At 32.5% G+C, this 21,802-nt stretch overlaps 1 protein-coding gene across 1 annotated transcript in view; it reads right to left on the reverse strand.

The window, feature by feature from the left end:
• The window catches only part of RTKN2 (rhotekin 2), a 91,354-nt gene that overhangs the window by 52,484 nt on the left and 17,068 nt on the right, over positions 1-21,802 (reverse strand). Inside the window, 3 exon segments of the mRNA XM_036895093.2 lie at positions 433-550; positions 1,888-1,941; positions 6,697-6,755. Of these exon segments, the coding sequence (XP_036750988.2) occupies positions 433-550; positions 1,888-1,941; positions 6,697-6,755 (231 nt within the window).

The raw sequence follows: 21,802 nt of genomic DNA on the forward strand, positions 1-21,802 counted from the left end.
CCTATGGTACATATTTCAAGACTATCTTATAAATAAAGTTGTATCATTTAAGGTTTCTGTAACTAAATTCTCCTCATAAAACATAAGGACCCATTTTATGCCCAAATTCACTCTGTATAAATAATACTATAATGAGATTCCATTGTATCCATTGCTTAGTTAATAATTAAACTATATAAATATTTATAAAAATAAAAATTTATCATATCCAATAAGCCTGACATTACTACTACCTAATTTCCATTTTATTTTACACTGGAAAATTTTAAATGCAGAAATGGGCTTCTTTTGAATAAAGTAATTTTCAAACTCACTTTAAATCTTAATGATCCTAATGCTTCAAAAATAAGCCAACCACTCAATAATTGTGCCTTCCCTTAAAGGTAGAATTTTAGATTATTTTCATTCTCTTAAAGTTAAAAAAATACTTACAATATAGTTACATTTTCAAAACATATATCTGTGATTGTTTTATCCACAATCACCATGTCAGTATCAAAAACTTCAGCTCCCATTTTGAATAAACAAAAAATGGCATAGCGCTGTGATCCTAGAAGAAAAACATTTTAAGCAATGTCCATGTGATAAATCATGCCTATATTATGTTAAAATCTACTTGAAAATGAAAAATGTTAGCTTAAATATTTGTTAATAGATTCTTATTTTCATACATTGTACACTGTAATCCTTTTTATAGTGTCTGTTCTGTCACTATATATCAATACCTTACTTAACTGGAACACAACAATTAAACCAGGGAGCATCAAAAATAAAGCTAAAAATATAGGCCTCTCGGCAGCCTGAAACAACACCAAAGTCATTATTATTCCTAGAAAACTCTCTAAACTGTAATTAATAGCAAATTTATTATATATATATATATACTATTTACCTCGTCATTTTGGTTTCCAAATCTATTTAGGAAAAAGAAATTCTCTGTTATAAGAGGTTAAGAGCAGGCCCGGTAACAACAGCAAAACATTTTCCACCAAGGGAGGAAACCACAGAAACAATAAAAAGTAGACATGTGAACACAAAAAAACATAGCTGCTGGGCCTTTTACTTGGTGATGTTTTTAAAAAGTATTAGGTGATTAAAGGACAAACTCCTCATTATTGAGAAAATGTAGCTCTTCAGAACCACTTATTCTCTATAGTAATCAGAAAGATCTACTTAATTCCCATATGTATTCCTTTGTAAAATAAATTATATTTCCTAATTGAATAACAATTGAAAAACAAATATACTGTGATTTTAGACTCTTCATATAAAACTAATTATGCTCAATATGATTCAGTTTTTAAAGTATGAGGAACAAAGCTATCAAAATAGACAAGAAGATAAAGGATTATCATCACTTCTGTTTTGCCTCTAAATCTAGAAATCATTTGAGGTTAATTTCCATGACCTAAGTAACACATGAATTTGTGAAGACTATATAAAACCATAAAATGTTCAAGGTGAAAAAAATCAGATCAAGCTAAAAATCTTTCCCTTCCTGTTCAATAATCCGAAGTAACAAAACAAGGTAGAAAAAAGTCTCCTAGTTCTGGTCAAATAACAGAAATGTTGTCTTTACCATTACTCCTTAAACATTTTCTTTTGTTCCACGCTTTCCCTCCCCACAACCCATTACTTACTATATTACACAGATTCCTATCAACTAAAAGTACATTAGATATTCACTATCTTATTTAGTATTAAGCAACTACAACATATTTATTCCAAAAAATCAGAAAAAACAGTTCAACAAGATTATGATTTATTCTGTCAAATGACATCAATTTATTTCACGGTAGAAGCAGCTTTTTCTCCTCTTTCTCCCAATAATTACAAATTTACTATATACACTAAAAAAACTGAATTACAAATTAAAATCATACATACGTTCTTTATTGCTGAAGTGATCGGAGTCTTTCCACATTAGTGGTATTCGAATATCTATAAAGAAGGGGAAAAAGAAATGACAAGTAATAATTTTGAGTAAACTTCATTTCTTAGAGTGAAATGGAGCTCTGAATTCCATGACTCTAACCACTGAAGCCAATAATATTTATTATTTAAATATTCTAACACAGGTGATATTTTTCTCTTACAAACAGCTTAGACCAGAAATAACAAATCTATTACCCTTATTTAAGAAATTTACTAAAAAAAATACCCACCAACTATTACTTAATAAATTAATTTATAAGTAAAGTCTGTAATAAGTTTATGCTATAACATTTTCATTTTGTGATTTATTTTTTGAAATAGGTGAATTATGGGGAACCAGTGTTGAATTCCTATTTTGGGTGAGCAGTAGCAGCAAGTGTAGTTACACGTATTGTTCTCTCATTCACACATTCTTCAAACTCTAAAGTAATTGTATTAATGATCTTTATCCCACAAATTAATCTAGAGCTTTGACACAGTCAAAATTTTTCCTTCTCAGTTTCCTCATTGTTTCCCTCTCTTTTAACACTAGGTTACTAGTAGTAACAATTTTCTTCTGTTATCTATATATTTTCAAATCAGAGGATCAAAAGGTGTGAACTACAGCATACAGCACAGTAGAGATCTCAATGGCAAAATGAAGTTAGTTTTAATTACTCAGAAGGTACAAAAACTCTCGAGTATAAATACCTCAAACCTTTGTGGAAAATTTCTCTGACACTTCCCTATCACACTTAGGAAGTTTATGTGCATATTTGTCATACCTATTAAATATGTCACTTTCAAAAATTACAAATCTTTATGAATATAAGCTGTTTGGCTACATTTATGTTGTGCTTACTTTTAGATGCTATGGTCCTTTGTCTACATTTTTGTTTAGAATTCTTTTTAAGATTCTTAATGCCTATTTCTAATACCCTTTCTAGAAAAACTTTATATTACTCATCTCTACCCTGCCCAACCAGGTAGGCATGTATGAATGCCCCTCCCACAGCTGCCTCAGCAGATATGATAAAAAAAAATTGAGCTTTCCACACATGTCGAGCTAAAAATTATATACATCTCATCCAACAATACTTCTTAAAATATATTTATCAATAGTCAGGTAACAGGATTTAATTGTTTAGACCTGCATTTTCTCGATTAACAAGAAAAATGAATAGACTTACTGGCTGGTTCAGTGAATCTGTTTGTATCCATGGCCCATTTTAATTTTTTTAACATTGTTTATGTATTGTACTTTTAAAAGTTAATTTTTTAATCTATGTTAGAATTTTTGGTATGTGAGGTAAAGATGCAAATATTCTTATAAAAACAATAGCTCAGCTCCATTTATATATCTACCAGTACTTCTCTTCCTTACTAATGCCATTTTTTATCACATATACCATTCTAAATGTCTATTCCTTGGCTACACGCTTTATGAATCTAATTAAATCATTTATAAATTATTTCTATCCTAATACCAATACCATACTATATACTATTGAACCTTTGTAATATACTTTATCATGTTAGAAATAGATCATTCCAAAAATACCTTATTCTCAATTGCTAATTTCTTTATATAACATAAAGTTTAGAAATATTTTGTCAAAATTCCCCTTCAAGATGTTCTATTAAAATTCTATTATCCAAATTAGTCTGGTAACAGATAACTTTATAATATTCTGTCTCTACATAGAGTAGCATCATACAGTTTCCCTTATATTTTTTATTAAGGTTATTCTTGGGGATATTTAATGTTTTTGGTTTTTGCTGTTTCACTGTTTAAAAAAAAGATCTTTTTTGCCACATTTTCTCACTAGTTATTCCTTTTTTGAGAGCAGTTACCACTTTTTGGTATATTTATCTTGAATCTAGCCACTTACTGAGTTCTTTATTAATTCAAATTGTGCTTCAGTAAATTCCCTTAGATTTTGTACATCTGCACTCTACTATCTTCAATTAGTATTCAGTTTGTCTATTTCTCTTCAGTAGTTTCTTCTTTCATTTTTACTATTTTAGATAGAATTTCTAAAACTGTGTTAAATTATATTGATATAATAGACATTGTTATTTTGTTCTTGCTTTTAATGGGATTGCTTTTACTGTTTTATAATTATGACTTGGTTGATGTCCTGTCAAAGAGCTTGCTTCCTGCTTGACCACAGTTGCTGACTCATTTCATTTCACAACTGTTCTTAACTCACAGCTGTTCTTGTTCTGTTAGGGTGATATTAACTATTTACACTATCTTGGTAGGAAAATAGACTTTGACTTCCTTTGCTGTATACCCACACCTTGTGGGTCAGTCTTGCCCTTTCCATGCCTACCTATAACAGATCCTTAAGAGGAGAAAATGGACATTCCTCATCTATTTCCCAGGTGGCCACGTACTGTTCAGATGGTAAAGGATATGTAACCTACACAGTACATTTCTTAATTCAGCTTCAAATAGCAGAAATTCCTTCCAGATTTCTACAAATAGTTGATTCAGTTTTTGTTTACGTATTCTTACCTTTTTTTTAAATGTCTTCATTGGTACTTTCACAGTAAACTGGAAGAATCACACATAATAGGATGGCTAATGTGATGCTATTGGGTCCTAGAAGTCTATCATTTTCAAAAGTGATTATGGTATTTTGTTAACTGATTTTGCTCTCATCATAGAATTTAGTAGTCAGTGAATAAACTGAGACAATTACCACAATGCAATTATTTGGTGTTAAGCAGAAATAGTCAGGATACACCTCAATTATTCTTTTTTCCTTTAAAAAAAATCTGGCCATGAGTGGTGAAGCTGAAAATGGAAAACCCAAGTAACTCCTCACAATCAAGGTAATCTCAGGAACATTATAAAACATTGCTGCAAATACATTTTGACCAAAACAAAAGTCACATTTTCATCCCAATATCCAAAGAAAATAGATTTATAAAGATGAACTAATTTTTAATTTTCTTTGTTTTTATTTTTTACAAATACACAGATAAGATATAATTAAGTCTAAGCAAAGATGAAAAGAAATACATCTGTATCCCATTTTCTGAGACTTTCAGTTCCTTAATTTAATTTAAAATTATCTTTTGGAAAGAAGGAACACATGCAGAAATAATTTCTACACTTGAGTATTTGTGGTCAGGAAAATAGTTTTTTCTCTTACTTTAGATGCTTTTACTTATACCTTCTTCTAAATGTACAGTTAATGTTAATTTCATGAGTTGCTGCAGTCAAATGATTATGCAATGACAATAGCTATTAACTCTATCATGCCATTTGGGTCTTCAATAGCAATTTAACATGTCTCATTTGTGTACTGAGTGGCACTACATCAGAAGCAAGAAAGAGAGGATTAGGTTTAAATATTTTTAGAAAATGCCCTTCAAAGATCTATATTTATTCACATTAAAATGTATTGAACATAGTAAACAGCTCTATGGAAAAGTACCATGGTTGACATCAAAAGGATACAAAGAGGTATAAAACATGTTTTATTCCAATCATATAATTGGAAAGATGAAAAAATGAATATAAATAACTACAAAACAAAAGATTTTTATATAGTTGTTATTTTTCTGAAAGAATTTTTTGCTGGGGGCAATTCTTCTAATTTAGGACAATTACATCCTATGTAAAATTCAGGTCTATCTTTCCTATATGAGGACTTTTGTTTATACATAAAGACATATCTAAAAACAGCTCCTTGGGTGAGAAGGCCTGAAATGCAGCAGCAGGCTCCCTGGAGTTAAGAGAAGGCTTTTGGTCAATGAAACAACCTAGTAACTACTCAAGGACTGATGGAGGTCTGTTGTTTTCAAATGTACGGATGAGATAACATTTGTGAAGATACATTACCTAACTAGCATACAGGAGTGAACCATGTGTTTACTTCAATCTGGCATCTCCAAGCCATTGTCTTCAGCTTCCTTAACACTTCAGAGAAACTGAGACAACACAGCGTAAGTGCCATCTAGTGGTGAAGGATCTCCTAACTGCACTAAGAATTCAGAGAAGGGAAACATCATTTCTAGCTGGAATAACAGGGAAGGCTTTATAGATGAGCAAACAAATCCTAAAGATAACACAGTTATTTCAAGAGCTAACTAGGTGTCAGAAGCATGGGGTGTGTTGATGGAACATGGAGAGAAATGTCTAGCTAAAACAGCCAGCTTATGTGTAATATAGGGGTAGTAGAAGATATGGCTAGAAAAGTAATTCAGGGTCAGAATGGTAACTGGGGAAAACTGGGTCATTATTCTAACAAAAATGAGGAACAACCATCCATCCAGTCAATATCCACTGAGCAATTACTATGTGCAAGCACTGTGTTAGCTTCTGGGCATATCATGGAGGACAAAATAAACATAGTTCCTACCCTCATGAAACTTACAGCCTAGATTAACATTGAAAGTATTATTAAAACTTTTAAGCAGAAAAGGAATAGAGAATCAAAGATTTGAGTTTGCAGTCCAGCTCAACCACTTACAGGAAGCCATTTAACCTCTAAGTCTAAAGAAAAAGAGAACTACCCTATGCATTTCACAAGACTGCACTGAGAAGAAAATTCATAATATATGTAATATATGAAACAGTTTTCTCACTGTTACAATTCTATAAAAATATGTAGCATGATGAAAACAATGTTATAAATGTTCTGATAGATGTATCCGAAATAAAACGAAGTAAGAGAATGTATGCAGGGAATTTAAAACTCCACCAACTCTAGGAAGTTACTTACAGAATTTATACAGTAATATAAAAATGATGCATTTGTACCATACCTGATACGGCAATCTTTCCCTTACATGCTGTTCGTTCTTTACTTTCAAAATTCACATCACTGTCAAAATGAAAAAAAAAAAATTCTCTAGTAATTGTTATAATCTTTCACACATGTCTAAATATTAAAATAAAACACATATCAATGAATAATAATGACTTCCAGTTAATATAAACTACTTGACTCAAATGTTACGATGTTTAGCCATCAGCTAGCTGGCTTTAAGAGGTATACAGAGGCATTCTCTGATTTTCCATGTAAGTTTTACATCGCCTTTTGATCATGTACTGGCTTACTCTACAATGAAAGCCTTTTGTGACCACTTACACATTTATAAACAAGATGTACAATATTTGTACAGGTCCCAGGAAGTGTACTATTTTGGATCACCATGTCATAAATTAGATTTCTAACTTACTAGATTATAGTTGCCTATAAAAGTTAACTCACTTCCCAACCATGAACTTGCTGCCAGGAGTACCTTATCCTTATAAAATCCAATAAATAGTAAAAAATTACTCTCTGCTATATATTTATATGAAGTATTATATTAATTTCCTTGAAATTCAAAAACACAAAGCATACACTAAAATAATACATTAAATGGCAGAGGAAGGGAGCGGCTCTGTAAAGAGAGTAAAATGTGGAGGAAAATATTATTATCACAATAGAAAAAAGGCAACAAAGGAAATTCTTTGAATATAAGACATTTCCAGATCTGACTTTAGAATATACTATTACCCATTAAAAAAATTTTCAAAATAGTTATTTCCTATTAGACCTACTATCTCTCATCCTTGAATATTTCCCTAATATCCTATAACCTGCATTTAGAGATTAATATGTCATTTCTAAAGCAGTATTTCCTTTTTGTCCTTTTTTTTTTTGGTCTCTATTTATTTTGGCTAGCTAATTAGCTGCTGGCTAATTTAATTAGGTGCTTCAAAAATGTGATAAGATAGAAACTTTTCATGTGAATACTGTTCGACTCTAAGAAGGCTTCCGGAGAAAGACTTGGTGAGAGTTTGAGGTGTATTTAATTTTCAGAAGAGTATGACACCATCTCATAGCCTTATTAAAAAGATTGCATAATACATCATTATCATGTATTCAAATTTGAAAAAAAAATCAGCTTACTTTTCCTACTTTCTTATGGATTAAGCAAATAAACATCACTATTATAAGTGAAATATATTCCAAATTAGCTAAAATAATATACTGATGTACTTAAGTTGGTAGGTATGTTTGGGACACTTATATGGCATTTATAGAATTGCACACTAGGTATAACTAAAGTAATGTAGTAAACTTCAAGCTATAAATTCCCAGGATCCTATCTAATTACATCAGTATTTAAGTTAAAAATAGGGAATTCACTATGAAAAATAAAAGCACTCAATGATTATTTTAAACTAATATTTTGTTTAATCATAAATTTAAAAAAAATCAAGTTCAGTATTTTATGCTTGTTTAATTTTTCATGTTGGAGAACATTAGCTTGCTTATTCATCATAAAATAAAAAATTCAATTATTGAATAGTCTTCTGTATTTTGGTGAAAATAATATAGTAAAAGACACTAGAAATTTTAAAAATCTTTATTTCTTCAAATTAGTACAAGAAATACAACATAAATATAGTTAGCTGACATTTTCTAAAAACACCTTCTATACGAGCAATACATATTATTAATTCTTAAAATACTTTTATCAGTGAAAAATAAAATTTTTATTAAAAAAATAAAAGCTCTAATATGGTGAGTAACTTGAGTATTAATAAATAGGTTACAGACATGCTGAAATTGAGATCCATTAGGTATTATTAATATATTGTATAAATTGGATTAAACTTGGTGGGCAAGTGAAAATCTGAAATACTAGAACCACCAAAAGCAAATTTGCTGAATATTTATCAAAAAAATTCTTCCTCTTCCAGACTATTCAACCATCTGGCAGAGCACAGCTTTCTTCCCTGTAATTAAAAATTACTTGCACAGGCATTTCCAGAACCAGCCAACAAACTTATTATATACAAATATTATCAAACTGTAAAATAAATATAATTAACCATACAATCTTAAAGAATCTTAAATAATTAAGTCTGTCTTTAAAAAATGAGATGAACTGACTGTTCAGCCTCATTTTCCTGAAGCTTGAACTATTTTCAACTCAAATAACTCCTGAAACACTTAAGGTGTTAAAATGTGATGTTTTTCTAATTATTTCAAAATTGACAATAAAAATTGTTAAACATTATCTGTTTAATAATGTGCTACTATAGCTAATAGTTTGCCACAGTTAAACACTTGTTGGAAAACCTGCAGAGTTAATGCCAATTCTAAATGCTACAATTAAAGAACCAGCCTGAGGTAAAGGCAAACAACCACAAAATTATATAAACAAAAGCACAGTTAAATAATAGCATACCATATTCTTATGAACCCAGATTTTAATATTATTTTGGTGAGACTGGTAAATGCTAATGTAAAAGATAGAGATAAAAATTCAAAAGATCGGTTTTTAACTTTATTACTTATATTTCTGCTTGTAGGTAAATAAAATGACCAACAGAGGGTGCCAAGAAGCCACTCTGTTGCTCAAAAGTCTGTATCAAAAATGATTGAGTAAATACAGATTATCCTATTTTATATTGCTCCATATGGGAATTTAAAATAGCATTTCTTGGCCAAAATTAATAAGCTATAATAAGATAAGATACAGCACAACGATGAAAGTATTTTTTATTTTCTTAATGAAGTACTAAGAATTCTAAATGAGATGTTATTATTTGAAAGCAGGTTATAAAATCCTTCATCTTTTATGCAAATAAGTGAAAACTAAAACAAGCAGAATGCTTAACATGGAATTTTAAACCATCCTAAAATTATGTGGTATAAAATTATAATAACTTCATAAGTATCTAAAATGGGGAAGATGAAATTTCTATTTTGATCTTGACATTACAAACTCTTTTCAACAGACACCAAACAATATAAAGCTTAAAAAATAAAATCAGTAATGTCTTTAATATACCATGTTTTATGGTAGAAATACAGGAGTACATAATCTTTCACTTGCAACCTACACTTATCTTTTTTTTTTTTAGGTTACATGACTCATTGCAAGCAATGAACTAGGCAACTGGAGTATAAGAAACTATTTTGTTATTTTGGCATTATTAAAATCACAATTATGTTGAATGAGACACAAAATTAGGTCCTATAAATGACTTTGATTGCATTATTTTTACAAAGCCAAATAAAGTATTTCAGTAGTTGACAGAGGAGATACATTGAAAGATTGGGGCAGGGGAGAATGTTACTCCTAAAGTGTAAGCTCTGTAAGCCTAGAAATTTTTAAATTTATTTTGTTCACTTAAAAAATCACCAGTGCTTGGTATATAGCTCCATACATTCTAAGGCCCTCAATAAATGTTTAGTGAATACTGAATGAAGTGAAATAGGATATGGTCATTTTGATAGAACAGGGAGTAGTTTTAGTAGATTCTGACTAAACTCTTAGGTTTGAATCTTACACATCAATAACTAGCTATGTCAATGAGTTGCTGTTAGCCTATTAACCTCAGCATCTTGAGGTTAAGCAGCTATAAAACGGGATAATGATCTACCTACCTCATAGCTACTAAATGAAATAATAGTGTTAATACATTCTATATCATTCTTAGAAATGTTACACAAATGCAAGGATTACTTTTTGAGTAGATTTTTGGACTCAATATTCAACTCAGAGCTTATTTGGAGGAGGCACTAAAACATTTACTAAACTGATCAGAGTATGACCTACAGTTCCTGTACCATAATGGTAGCCACCTAAATTGGAATCTCTTCAGGCATCCTACAAAAGCTTTCAGATCAACAAGGAAAGCAAATAAAATCACCTAGAGCCAACACCTGTTAGGCAGAAAAATAGGTATGAGTGGGATGGGAAGAGAATAAGGCTCATAAAGCCCACTTAAAAGGAACTCAAAGAGTTAACCAGTTAAAACTAGAGAGCCAGAGACTCACAGAGTTAATGAGTTAATCAGCTGAAGCTCTAAAGGCCAGGAGTCACTTGGAATATCTGGATATTCCCCAGATAAAGAAAAGTATCCCAGCGCAGCCCAGGTCTTCATTGTGTCAATTAGATCATGCCATTGTAAGATTTACTTTAGCCTGCTAAAAGGCCCAGCTTATTCTTTAACTTAACCTATATGCTATTTTTTTCTCTTCCTCAGCCCCTAATCAAGTAATTTGCAACCCAGGCAGGAGATAAGCATCATGATTAATTTTCCAAACAAGCCCAGATATAAACAGCATAGTAAAAACAGGAAATATTCCATCTTAAAGCTAAGATTGCATTTTAAAACCCAGGAAGTTAAGAAGTAAGATTCGTAACATTCTTTAGCAAACAGACAATAACTCAGTCCACCTTCGCGGCAGGGCAGGTGGTCTTGATTGATATGTTCCCAGAGGGAAGCTGCTAGGAGGAATCAGATCAGTAAATTTCTTGTGTTAAGTCAATTTTGCAGAATTACCTGGAGGATTGATGACAGAAGAGAAGAGACTTAACGTCTCTCATCGAAGATAAATATCTTGAGACCACTTATCAAGTCTACACCCCCTAGCCCTTTGTCACATTCCTGAAAAATCCTTAAAAGGGGGAAGCCCCATTCTTTCAGGGCACACCTCCTCTGAGCTCGCCCACACTTTTTCTCAACCTTTCGGGGCATGACTCTCTCTGAGGTTGCTCACACTTTCTCTCTTTAAATAAAACTTAAACCTTTCAGTGTCTCTTCTGTGAGGTAGCCCACACTCCCCTTTCTCAAAGTGTGTACCTTTTTGCCTTAAATAAAACTTTTTCTCAATCTTTCACGGTGCAACTCTCTCTGAGGTCGCCTGTACTTTTTCTCTAAGCACATAACTTTAAATAGAACTTTTACTCTGCTTCACTGCTGGGTCTCTTGCCCTTCAATTCTTTGTGTGGTAGGGACAAAAATGGAAGAAAATAAACAATGCCCCTTAACACACCTACAGCATAACTAGAAAGCACAGCCTACTACACACTTCAATTTACATGTAAGTGGGGACATTAGCAACTGAAACCATCAAATTCAGCTTCTGGAGGCTTTAACTCAAGTAAAGAGTCAGATATGCAGTGTAAAACACAAATAATGTCAACTTGTGATCTCCCCTAAAAGAAAAAAGAGAATAGATATAAGACGTGGGGAGTACTACAGCATTGGATCCTGGGGAATTGAAAGAAAGAGGCTCCAAAAGAATTCTGGTTCAGAAGTTGTTAGTCTTGTGAAGAAGTGACACACACAATGGGGAGGAGCCCTTTAAGTCTTGGCTATAAAAAGAAGACAATTGAATTTAGAAACACCAAGAAACAAAATCATTTCAAAGAATTAGAAAATCAACCAACTAACATCCCCAAAGGCACCATTTATTAAAGTAATGGCTCTTCACAGCTCTAAGAGAAAACACTCTTGAACTAAGAAACCAAGAAATCCCTTCTGTCTATCCCCAACCCTACCCCAACCCCTGTTACTTGGCTCAGGAAAATCCTACATCTTATATATTTCATTGGGGTTGGGGGAACAAACATCCATAGAAAACCACTATAAAATTCAAGTAGAAAGAGTCAAAATGCTTCAGCTAATAAAAAATACTTCACTAATCACACTCTAAAAAATATAAAGAAAAACTGTAACATGACACTCCAAAATGAATTAAATAGAGTTAAATAAACTATTGTAAATATGAAAAAAACTAGGAATATGAAATCTAAAACCTGAGACTAGTAAAGGACAAACAGGCAAATATGCAAAAAAAAAGAAAAAAAAAGAAAATGAGAGGAAGAAACAAGGAAAGAAATTGGCAAAAAATCATTTCTGAAATAAAGAGTAAAATATAAGGTGCCCTAGGACAAAGAGATAAACTTACAGTATATTAAGGGATAGAGTGGATGAGAATGAAAAGGAGCAAATGAACAAAAATGAAACAGAGTTTAAAAACATCACAGAGAACATGATAGACACAGAAGACAGGCAAAGAGGATCTAACTTATGCATAACTGGAGTACTTAAATGAGGCAAACAAAGTAATGAGAATTCATTCTTTATTCTGGAGGTTTTTACTTCAACTTTCTGAAAATAAAATAACTGAATCTACATGTTGGAAGGGTTCTTAGTGAGCCAAAATGCTCTACCATAGGCATTTTCCAGTAAAGTCAGATTTTAAGATAAAGAAAACATTTTCAGCCTCTAGGCAAAAATACCAAGTCATTTAGAAAGGAAGAAAATCAGTTACCTACAAAGAAGAAAAAAATAGACAAGATTTGTTGATAACAAGGCAACATTGGAACAAAGTTTTCAAGAAACTCAAGGAAAGAAAGTGTTGGCCAATGATTTTGTATACAGCGAAATTGTCCTTTAAGTACCTACACTAAACAAAAGTACTCTGAACATGCAAGAATGTAAAGAAAACTATACTCATGTTGAGAAATCTACTAGCTTGTCTCTTCCTCCAAACAAGAGATGATTTTGGAAAGTAAAAAAAAAAGGACAGGTAGTGAACATTATACATATTTAATTATAGATCAATGACTAAAACAAAGGTGAAGATACAAGTACAAAATTAGCATGTAAATATTATATATTCTGCAGAAGGAGAAATAATACAATCTAAAAAAAAGGTAGAAAAGTAGAGAAGCAATGGGAATGAAGAATAAATTTATTGATCTCCACATAGGTAGAAACAAAATGATTATCATTTAAAGCAGAAAAACAAAATAGTAGAAACCTAATAAGGAACAAAAAGAGCTAAAGTCATTATAATGTTATCAATATATAGTTTTTTAGTAAAAAGTTCCACTAACTACTATGACCAATAAAAATCTTCTTAATATTAAAAAAAAAAATTAAGAGCAAAGAAAATAGACCACATAGTAAAAGACAAACTATAATACATGAAAACTAACATAACATAGAAGAATATGACAAAGCTGGCACCAAATGCATCAGTAATATAAGTGTAAATAGGCTTAACACCCATAGTAAAAGTATTTTCAGATAGGCTCATAATGTAAACCCAAATTTGGGGTGAATAGAAAAACACACCTTCAACACAATGATTCATAAATGCTAAAATAAAGATGGGAGAAGATATACCAAACAAATGCAAACAATAGAGAGCAAGGGATATGATCTTGTTATCACTTAAATGAAGAATTCAGGTCCAAAAGCATTATGAGACAACAAAAGGGCACTTTATAATGCTAAAGTTGCAATTGACAATGAATATATAACAAGTACTAAAGTACCAAATGCTCCATAAAAAAGAAAGTACAGGATATGCAAGGATGACACAGCAAAACCTTAATAACAAAAATCCTAACCTTCTCTTTCAGCCCAAATCAGTTCAAGTGCTCAAAAAACAAACAAGATCTTAAAAAAATAATAACATAGATCATTTGAACATAGATATCAATCTTTGTACTCCGATAAAACGAAATGCAACTTCAAAAGCCCATGAAACAGTTACGAAAATTGGCCATATTAAGTCAGAAAGAAAATTTCAAAATATTCCAAAAAGTAGAAAAAATAAAAATTTACTTGATTAAAATGTAACAAAATGAATTCCTCTTTTGGTAATGTTAGAGTAGCTCATATTAGAGCAACTCTCCACAGAAAATATAAAATCTGAAAACTATATAAAAACAACTACCTAACGAGACTGGCAAGCAATCAAAAGTGGGAAGAAACTGGAGAAGAAACAATGCTAGAAGAATGGAATGGTGCCGTGTACATACCTACAATGGACTTCTGATCAATAAGGAGGAACAAATTGTACTGATACAAGCTAGTTACATGCTGAGTCTCAAAAGTATTATGCTGAAGGAAAAAATAGAGTACATACTGGAATTACATTTATATTAAGTTCAAGAACATAAAACCTATAGTGGAAAAAAATCAGAATAGTGTCTGTCTCTTGGCATGGGGATTAAGGCAGCTACTACTATTTGGGAATAGGAAAAAAAGAAACTCAACATATCCAAAAAGTATAATTTATTCAAGAAGTTGAGGAAAAAAAAGGCAAACCCAATCTGGACCAGCAACAAATGACTTTGTTTGTGAAACTGATAACATAACTATACAGAGAGAAATAGATTATTTCAGGTAACTTTTAAACATAGTTTCCTGACTGTCTAACTACAAGAATTTATGTCTATTTGTATGTATATAGGCATACACAACCACATATACTCTCATGCAAAAGAACTTTTTTTGAATTATATCATAAAAATAAGATAAATTAATGCATGAATAAAAGGATATAGGATAAAGCAAATAAAGTCAAAGTAATAATTAGAGAATCTGGGTGGTAGGTATATGGGTCCTCACTGTAAAATTTTTCCACTTTTCCATATGTTGGGAATTTTTCATAATCTGTCTTTTGAAAAAGAACTGCAAAGAAATCTTGAACTTGCCTCAGTGGGTTTACTGTCAGTGATCTGGGGTACTATAATTATGAAACTGTTTTACACAATCATAGTATAAAACAAATAAGGAAATATATTAGTCTTTACAAATTAAGATTTTCAGTATAAGAAAAAAGAGATACAAATATAAATAAAATAATTCAAGAAAACAAAAGCCTATAAATATCAATAAACCCAAAAGGGAGTGGCATGATATATTTAATGCAATGAAGCAGAAGGGCCTCAAACCAAGAATACTCTACCTGGCAAGATTATCATTTAAATTTGAAGGAGGGATTAAACAATTTTCAGATAAGAAAAAGCTGAGAGAATTTACCTCCCACAAACCACCTCTACCGTACATTTTGGAGGGACTGCTATAGATGGAAGTAGTCCTAAGACTAAATAAATGTCACCCAAGGGATAGACAAAGAGTACAGAATATGATTCATAACATACAAAGAACGGAGGAGGAACAAAAAGGAAAAAAAAAAGAATTTTTCGGTTGTGTTTGTAATAGCATACAAAGTGAGTTAAATTAGATTGTTACATAGTAAGGGAATTACCCTTTAACTTTTGGTAGCCACAAATCTAAAGCCTGCCATGGCAATAAGTACATACCTATCGATAATCACACTAAATGTAAATGGTCTGAATGCACCAATCAAAAGATGTAGAGTCACTGAATGGATAAAAAAACAAGACCCATCTATATGCTGCCTACAAGAGACTCATTTCAAACCCAAAGACATATACAGACTGAAAGTAAAGGGTGGAAAAAGATATTTTGTGCAACTAATAGGGAGAAAAAAGCAGGAGTTGCAGTACTTGTACCAGACAAAATAGACTTCAAAACAAAGAAAGTAACAAGAGATAAAGAAGGACATTACATAATGATAAAGGGGGTCAATCCAACAAGAGGATATAACTATTATAAATAAATATCTATGCACCCAACACAGGATCACCTACATATATGAAACAAATACTAACAGAATTAAAGGGGAAAATAGAATGTAATGCATTCATTTTGGGAGACTTCAACACACCACTCACTCCAAATGACAGATCAACCAGACAGAAAATAAATAAAGAGACAGAGGCACTGAATAACATATTAGAACAGATGGACATAACGGACATCTACAGAAAACTCCACCCAAAAGCAACAGGATACACATTCTTCTCAAGTGCACATGGAACATTTTCAAGAATAGATCATACACCAGGCTACAAAAAGAGCCTCAGTAAATTAAAAAAGACTGAAATTATACCAACCACCTTCTCAGATCACAAAGGTATGAAACCAGAAATAAATTACTCAAAGAAAATGAAAAAGCCCACAAACACATGTAAGCTTAATAACATGCTCCTAAATAATCAACGGATCAATGACCAAATAAAAACTGAGATCAAGCAATATATGGAGACAAATGGCAATAATTCAACACCGCAAAATCTGTGGGATGCAGCAAAGGCCGTCTTAAGAGGGAAATATATTACAATACAGGCCTACTTCAGGAAAGAAGAACAATCACAAATGAACAGTCTAAACTCACAATTAATGAACTTAGAAAAGGAAGAACAAATGAAGCCCAAAATCAGTCAAAGGAGGGACATAATAAAGAATAAAGCAGAAATAAATAAAATTGAGAAGAATAAAACAATAGAATCAATAAAAGCAGGAGCTGGTTCTTCGAGAAAATAAACAAATTAGATAACCCCTAGCCAGATTTATTAAGAAAAAGAGAGTCTACACACATAAACAGAATCAGAAATGAGAAAGGAAAATTCACTACAGACACCATAGAAATACAAAGAACTATGAGAAAATACTATGAAAAATTATATGCTAACAAACTGGATAACCTAGAAGAAATGGACAACTTTCTAGAAAAATACAAGCTACCAAGGCTGACCCAGGAAGAAACAGAAAACCTGAATAGACCAATTACCAGCAAAGAAATTGAATTGGTAATCAAAAAACTACCTAAGAACAAAACTCCTGCACCAGAGAGTTTCACTGCTGAATTTTATCAAACATTTAGTGGAAACCGAATACCCATCCTCCTTAAAGTTTTCCAAAAAGTAGAAGAGGAGGGAATACTCCCAAACTCATTCTACGAGGCCAACATTACTCTAATACCAAAACCAGGCAAAGAAACCACAAAAAAAGAAAACTACAGACCAATATCCCTGATGAATAGATGCAAAATACTAAACAAAATATTAGCAAACTGAATTCAAAAATACATCAAAAAGATCATCCATCATGATCAAGTGGGATTCATCCCAGGAATGCAAGGATGGTACAAAATTCGAAAATCCATCAACATCATCCACTACATCAACAAAAAGTCGAAGGACAAATACCACATGATCATCTCCATAGATGCTGAAAAAGCATTTGACAAAAGTAAACATCCATTCATGATAAATACTCTCAACAAAATGGGTATAGAGGACAAGTACCTCAACATAATAAAGGCCACATATGACAAACCCACAGCCAACATTATACTTAACAGCAAGAAGCTGAAAGCTTTTCCTTTAAGATCAGGAACAAAACAAGGATGCCCATTCTCCCCACTTCTATTCAGCATAGTACTGGAGGTCCTAGCCATGGCAATCAGACAACACAAAGAAATAAAAGTCATCCACATTGGTAAGGAAGAAGTTAAACTGTCCTTGTTTGCAGATGACATATTGTACATAAAAAAAACCTAAAGAATCCACTCAAAAACTGCTAGATCAAATATCTGAATTCAGTAAAGTGGCGAGATACAAAATTAATACACAGAAATCTGTTGCATTCCTATACACTAATGATGAACTAGCAGAAAAAGAAGTCAGGAAAACAATTCCATTCACAATTGCATCAAAAAGAATAAAATACCTAGGAATAAACCTAACCAAGGAAGTGAAAGACTTATACTCTGAAAACTACAAGACACTCATGAGAGAAATTAAAGAAGATACCAATAAATGGAAACACATCCTGTGCTCATGGATAGGAAGAATACTGTCAAAAAGGGCATCCTGCCTAAAGCAATCTACAGATTCAATGCAATCCCTATCAAAATACCAACAGCATTCTTCAATGAACTAGAGCAAATATTTCTAAAATTCATATGGAACCACAAAAGACTCCGAATAGCCAAAGCAATCCTGAGAAGGAAGAATAAAGTGAGGGGAATTACACTCCCTGACTTCCAGCTCTACTACAAAGCCATAGTAATCAAGACAGTTTGGTACTGGTACAAGAACAGACCCATAGACCAATGGAACAGACTAGAGAGCCCAAATATAAACCCAAGCATATGTGGTCTATTAATATACCGTAAAGGAGCCATGGATATACAATGGGGAAATGACAGCCTCTTCAACAGCTGTTGTTGGCAAAACTGGACAGCTACATGTAAGAGAATGAATCTGGATTATTGTCTAACCACATATACAAAAGTAAACTCAAAATGGATCAAAGACCTGAATGTAACTCATGAAACCATAAAACTCTTAGGAAAAAACATAGGCAAAAAATCTCTTGGACATAAATATGAGCAACTTCTTCATGAACATATCTTCCTGGGCAAGGGAAACAAAAGCAAAAATGAACAAGTGGGACTATATCAAACTGAAAAGCTTATGTACAGCAAAGGACACCATCAATAGAACAAAAAGACATTCTACAGTATGGGAAAATATATTCATAAATGACATATCTGATAAAGGGTTGACATCCAAATTATATAAAGAACTCACGCACCTCAACAAACAAAAAGCAAAGAAGCCAATTAAAAATGGGCAGAGGAGCTGAACAGACACTTCTCCAAAGGAGAAATTCAGATGGCCAACAGGCACATGAAAAGACGCTCCACACCGCTAATCATCAGAGAGATGCAAATTAAAACCACAAGGAGATATCACCTCACACCAGTTAGGATGGCCAACTTCCAAAAGACAAACAACAAAAAATGTTGGCGAGGATGTGGAGAAAGGGGAACCCTCCTATACTGCTGGTGGGAATGTAAATTAGTTCAACCATTGTGGAAACCAGTATGGAGGTCCCTCAAAAAACTAAAAATAGAAATACCATTTGACCCAGGAATTCCACTCCTAGGAATATACCCTAAGAATGCAGCAGCCCAGTTTGAAAAAGACAGATGCACCCCTATGTTTATCGCAGCACTATTTACAATAGCCAAGAAATGGAAGCAACCTAAGTGTCCATCAGTAGATGAATGGATAAAGAAGATGTGGTACATATACAGAATGGAGTATTATTCTGCCATAAGAAGAAAACAAATCCTACCATTTGCAACAACATGGATGGAGCTAGAGGGTATTATGCTCAGTGAAATAAGCCAGGTAGAGAAAAACAAGTACCAAATGATTTCACTCATCTGTGGAGCATAAGAACAAAGCAAAAACTGAAGGAACAAAACAGCAGCAAACTCACAGAACCCAAGAATGGACTAAAAGTTACCAAAGGGAAAGGGATTCAGGAGGATGGGTGGGAAGGGAGGGACAAGGGGAAAAAGGGGAATTATGATTAGCACACATAATATAGGGGGGGCGTGCAGGGGGAAGGCATTATAGTACAGAGAAGACAAGAAGTGATTCTACAGCATCTTACTACGCTGATAGACAGTGACTATAATTGGGTATGTGGTTGGGACTTGAAAATAGGGGGAGTCTAGTAACCATAATATTGTTCATGTTATTGTACATTAAAATAGCAAAAAAAAAAAGTGAATCAAGTAGAGAATAATAAATGACAATTGAGGCCAAATAAAAGACAGTAAGAACCTAAGAACATGGAAGAAAGTGACAAAAAGAAAAATGCATAACTGGAATAAAATTAACTATCATTAAAGCCCTATTTGCTCACCGTATACAAGGAAGGGAGAATGGGACAAAGCATTATTTATGAAGCATATGCTAAATTGTTCTTAAGTACATACACAGCACTGTTAGGTGTTCTGGGGGGATACAAAGGAGAAAGAGAAAAGAATCAACACTAGTTGCGTTGCCTCCAAGTTCCAAACACTAAATCCTCACAATAACCCTATAAAGTGTGTGGTAACATCATCTCTAATTTCACTGTTTCAAATAGGTCAAGAAGTCATTGTCCCTGCCTCCAAAAGTTCATAATTTAATTGAAAACATATGTTTATAAATAGCTACATTAGAATATACTGTATTACAGTAAGATATTCATGGTTCAGATGCTACTAGAACTAAGAGGGGGAAATGATTTTTTGAGTCCTTACAATGAGCATAAAGGAAGAAATGACCTTTTCTGAATAGACTCACCCAGGAAAGTTTGATGATGCAGGTAGCAGGGTGCAGAACAAAAGAGGTCATGTTCAGTGGACATGGAATATAAGGCACTTCAGTATAAGCAAAGGCACTGGAGATATGAAAATTCAAGAATTGTTTTGGGGATACAGATGAACTATTTGAAATAAATTTGTAAAGTAAAAGTTTGAGAAATAAGACTATGAAAGTAGTTTGAGATAAGAGCACAAGGATCCTGGAATGCAATGTGTATCTAAGGAACTTCAGTAAATGGAAACCATTAGCTCTTCTTTAAGGAATGGACTCTTTTTAAATAAGTTTTTACGTAGATAAAGCTGGTTATAAGATGCAAGAAAAAGATAGGGAGATATTCTTGTTTACCAATCAAAATACTAGCAAACTGACAGACTGCTGTAACCAAACAATCCTGTCCTCTAATCTGAGGCGTGTGTTCCATCCCTTACCTTCTAACCATCTGCTGTCTACTCAACCTAGAAAGCTTTCTAGATAATCCCTTTTTGACTCATCCTGACTCTATTGTGAATTGTATACAAACCTGGGTATCTTTTGCATATTTAGGCATAAAAAATATGTAGTATACCTGAAGGTGTTTCATAACTACACACAATTTAGGGTAACAAAGCTCTTGTTATATTACTAGAACATTATGGTAATGGAACATTTAACCCGTTACCAATATTCTCAGATATGTGGCTTTAAAAAAAGGAACAAATGATATGACTCTATCATTGATTTCTCAACTGGTGTTCCTAATCTAAACCACAGAATGACTCCTTTCTCAATTCTCTCAAGAATGGTAAAAACTAGCATTATTGTAGACACACAGAGGTTAAGCCATTGTATACAACACAGGTCTGCAGGTGTTATGGCTTAATTCTTTTCTAGAACCCCAATTTAAAAAGGCTGTAAAATTAAGTGAAACTATTTACCTACTTAATTAAATTCATAATAAATTGGAAATATTTTCAGAATGATTGTTTCTGTATAAAGAGCACTTGAGTGAAGGTCAATCAATCAGAAAAAAACAAAACTCATGCACTAGTTTTGATATTTCTCTCACCAAAAGCTACTTACTCAAACACTTCTATGTCCCTCCTTCTTAAATGCTTTCCCTAAAGGTTATTTCAATTATTTTGTTTCACTCTCCTTTTCAATATTCTACTGCCATATGACCTTCCCAATACCCATTTCGTCATGCCACTTTCTTGATGAAAATAATGTACTAAAAAATAGACAAACAATGAAATAAATGTAAAGCCCTATAATAACTCACCAGGGCAGCTTGGGGTAGTACAAAATATATGGG

The sequence above is a fragment of the Manis pentadactyla genome, chromosome 8, assembly GCF_030020395.1.
Source record: "Manis pentadactyla isolate mManPen7 chromosome 8, mManPen7.hap1, whole genome shotgun sequence".
NCBI classification, from domain to species: domain Eukaryota; kingdom Metazoa; phylum Chordata; class Mammalia; order Pholidota; family Manidae; genus Manis; species Manis pentadactyla.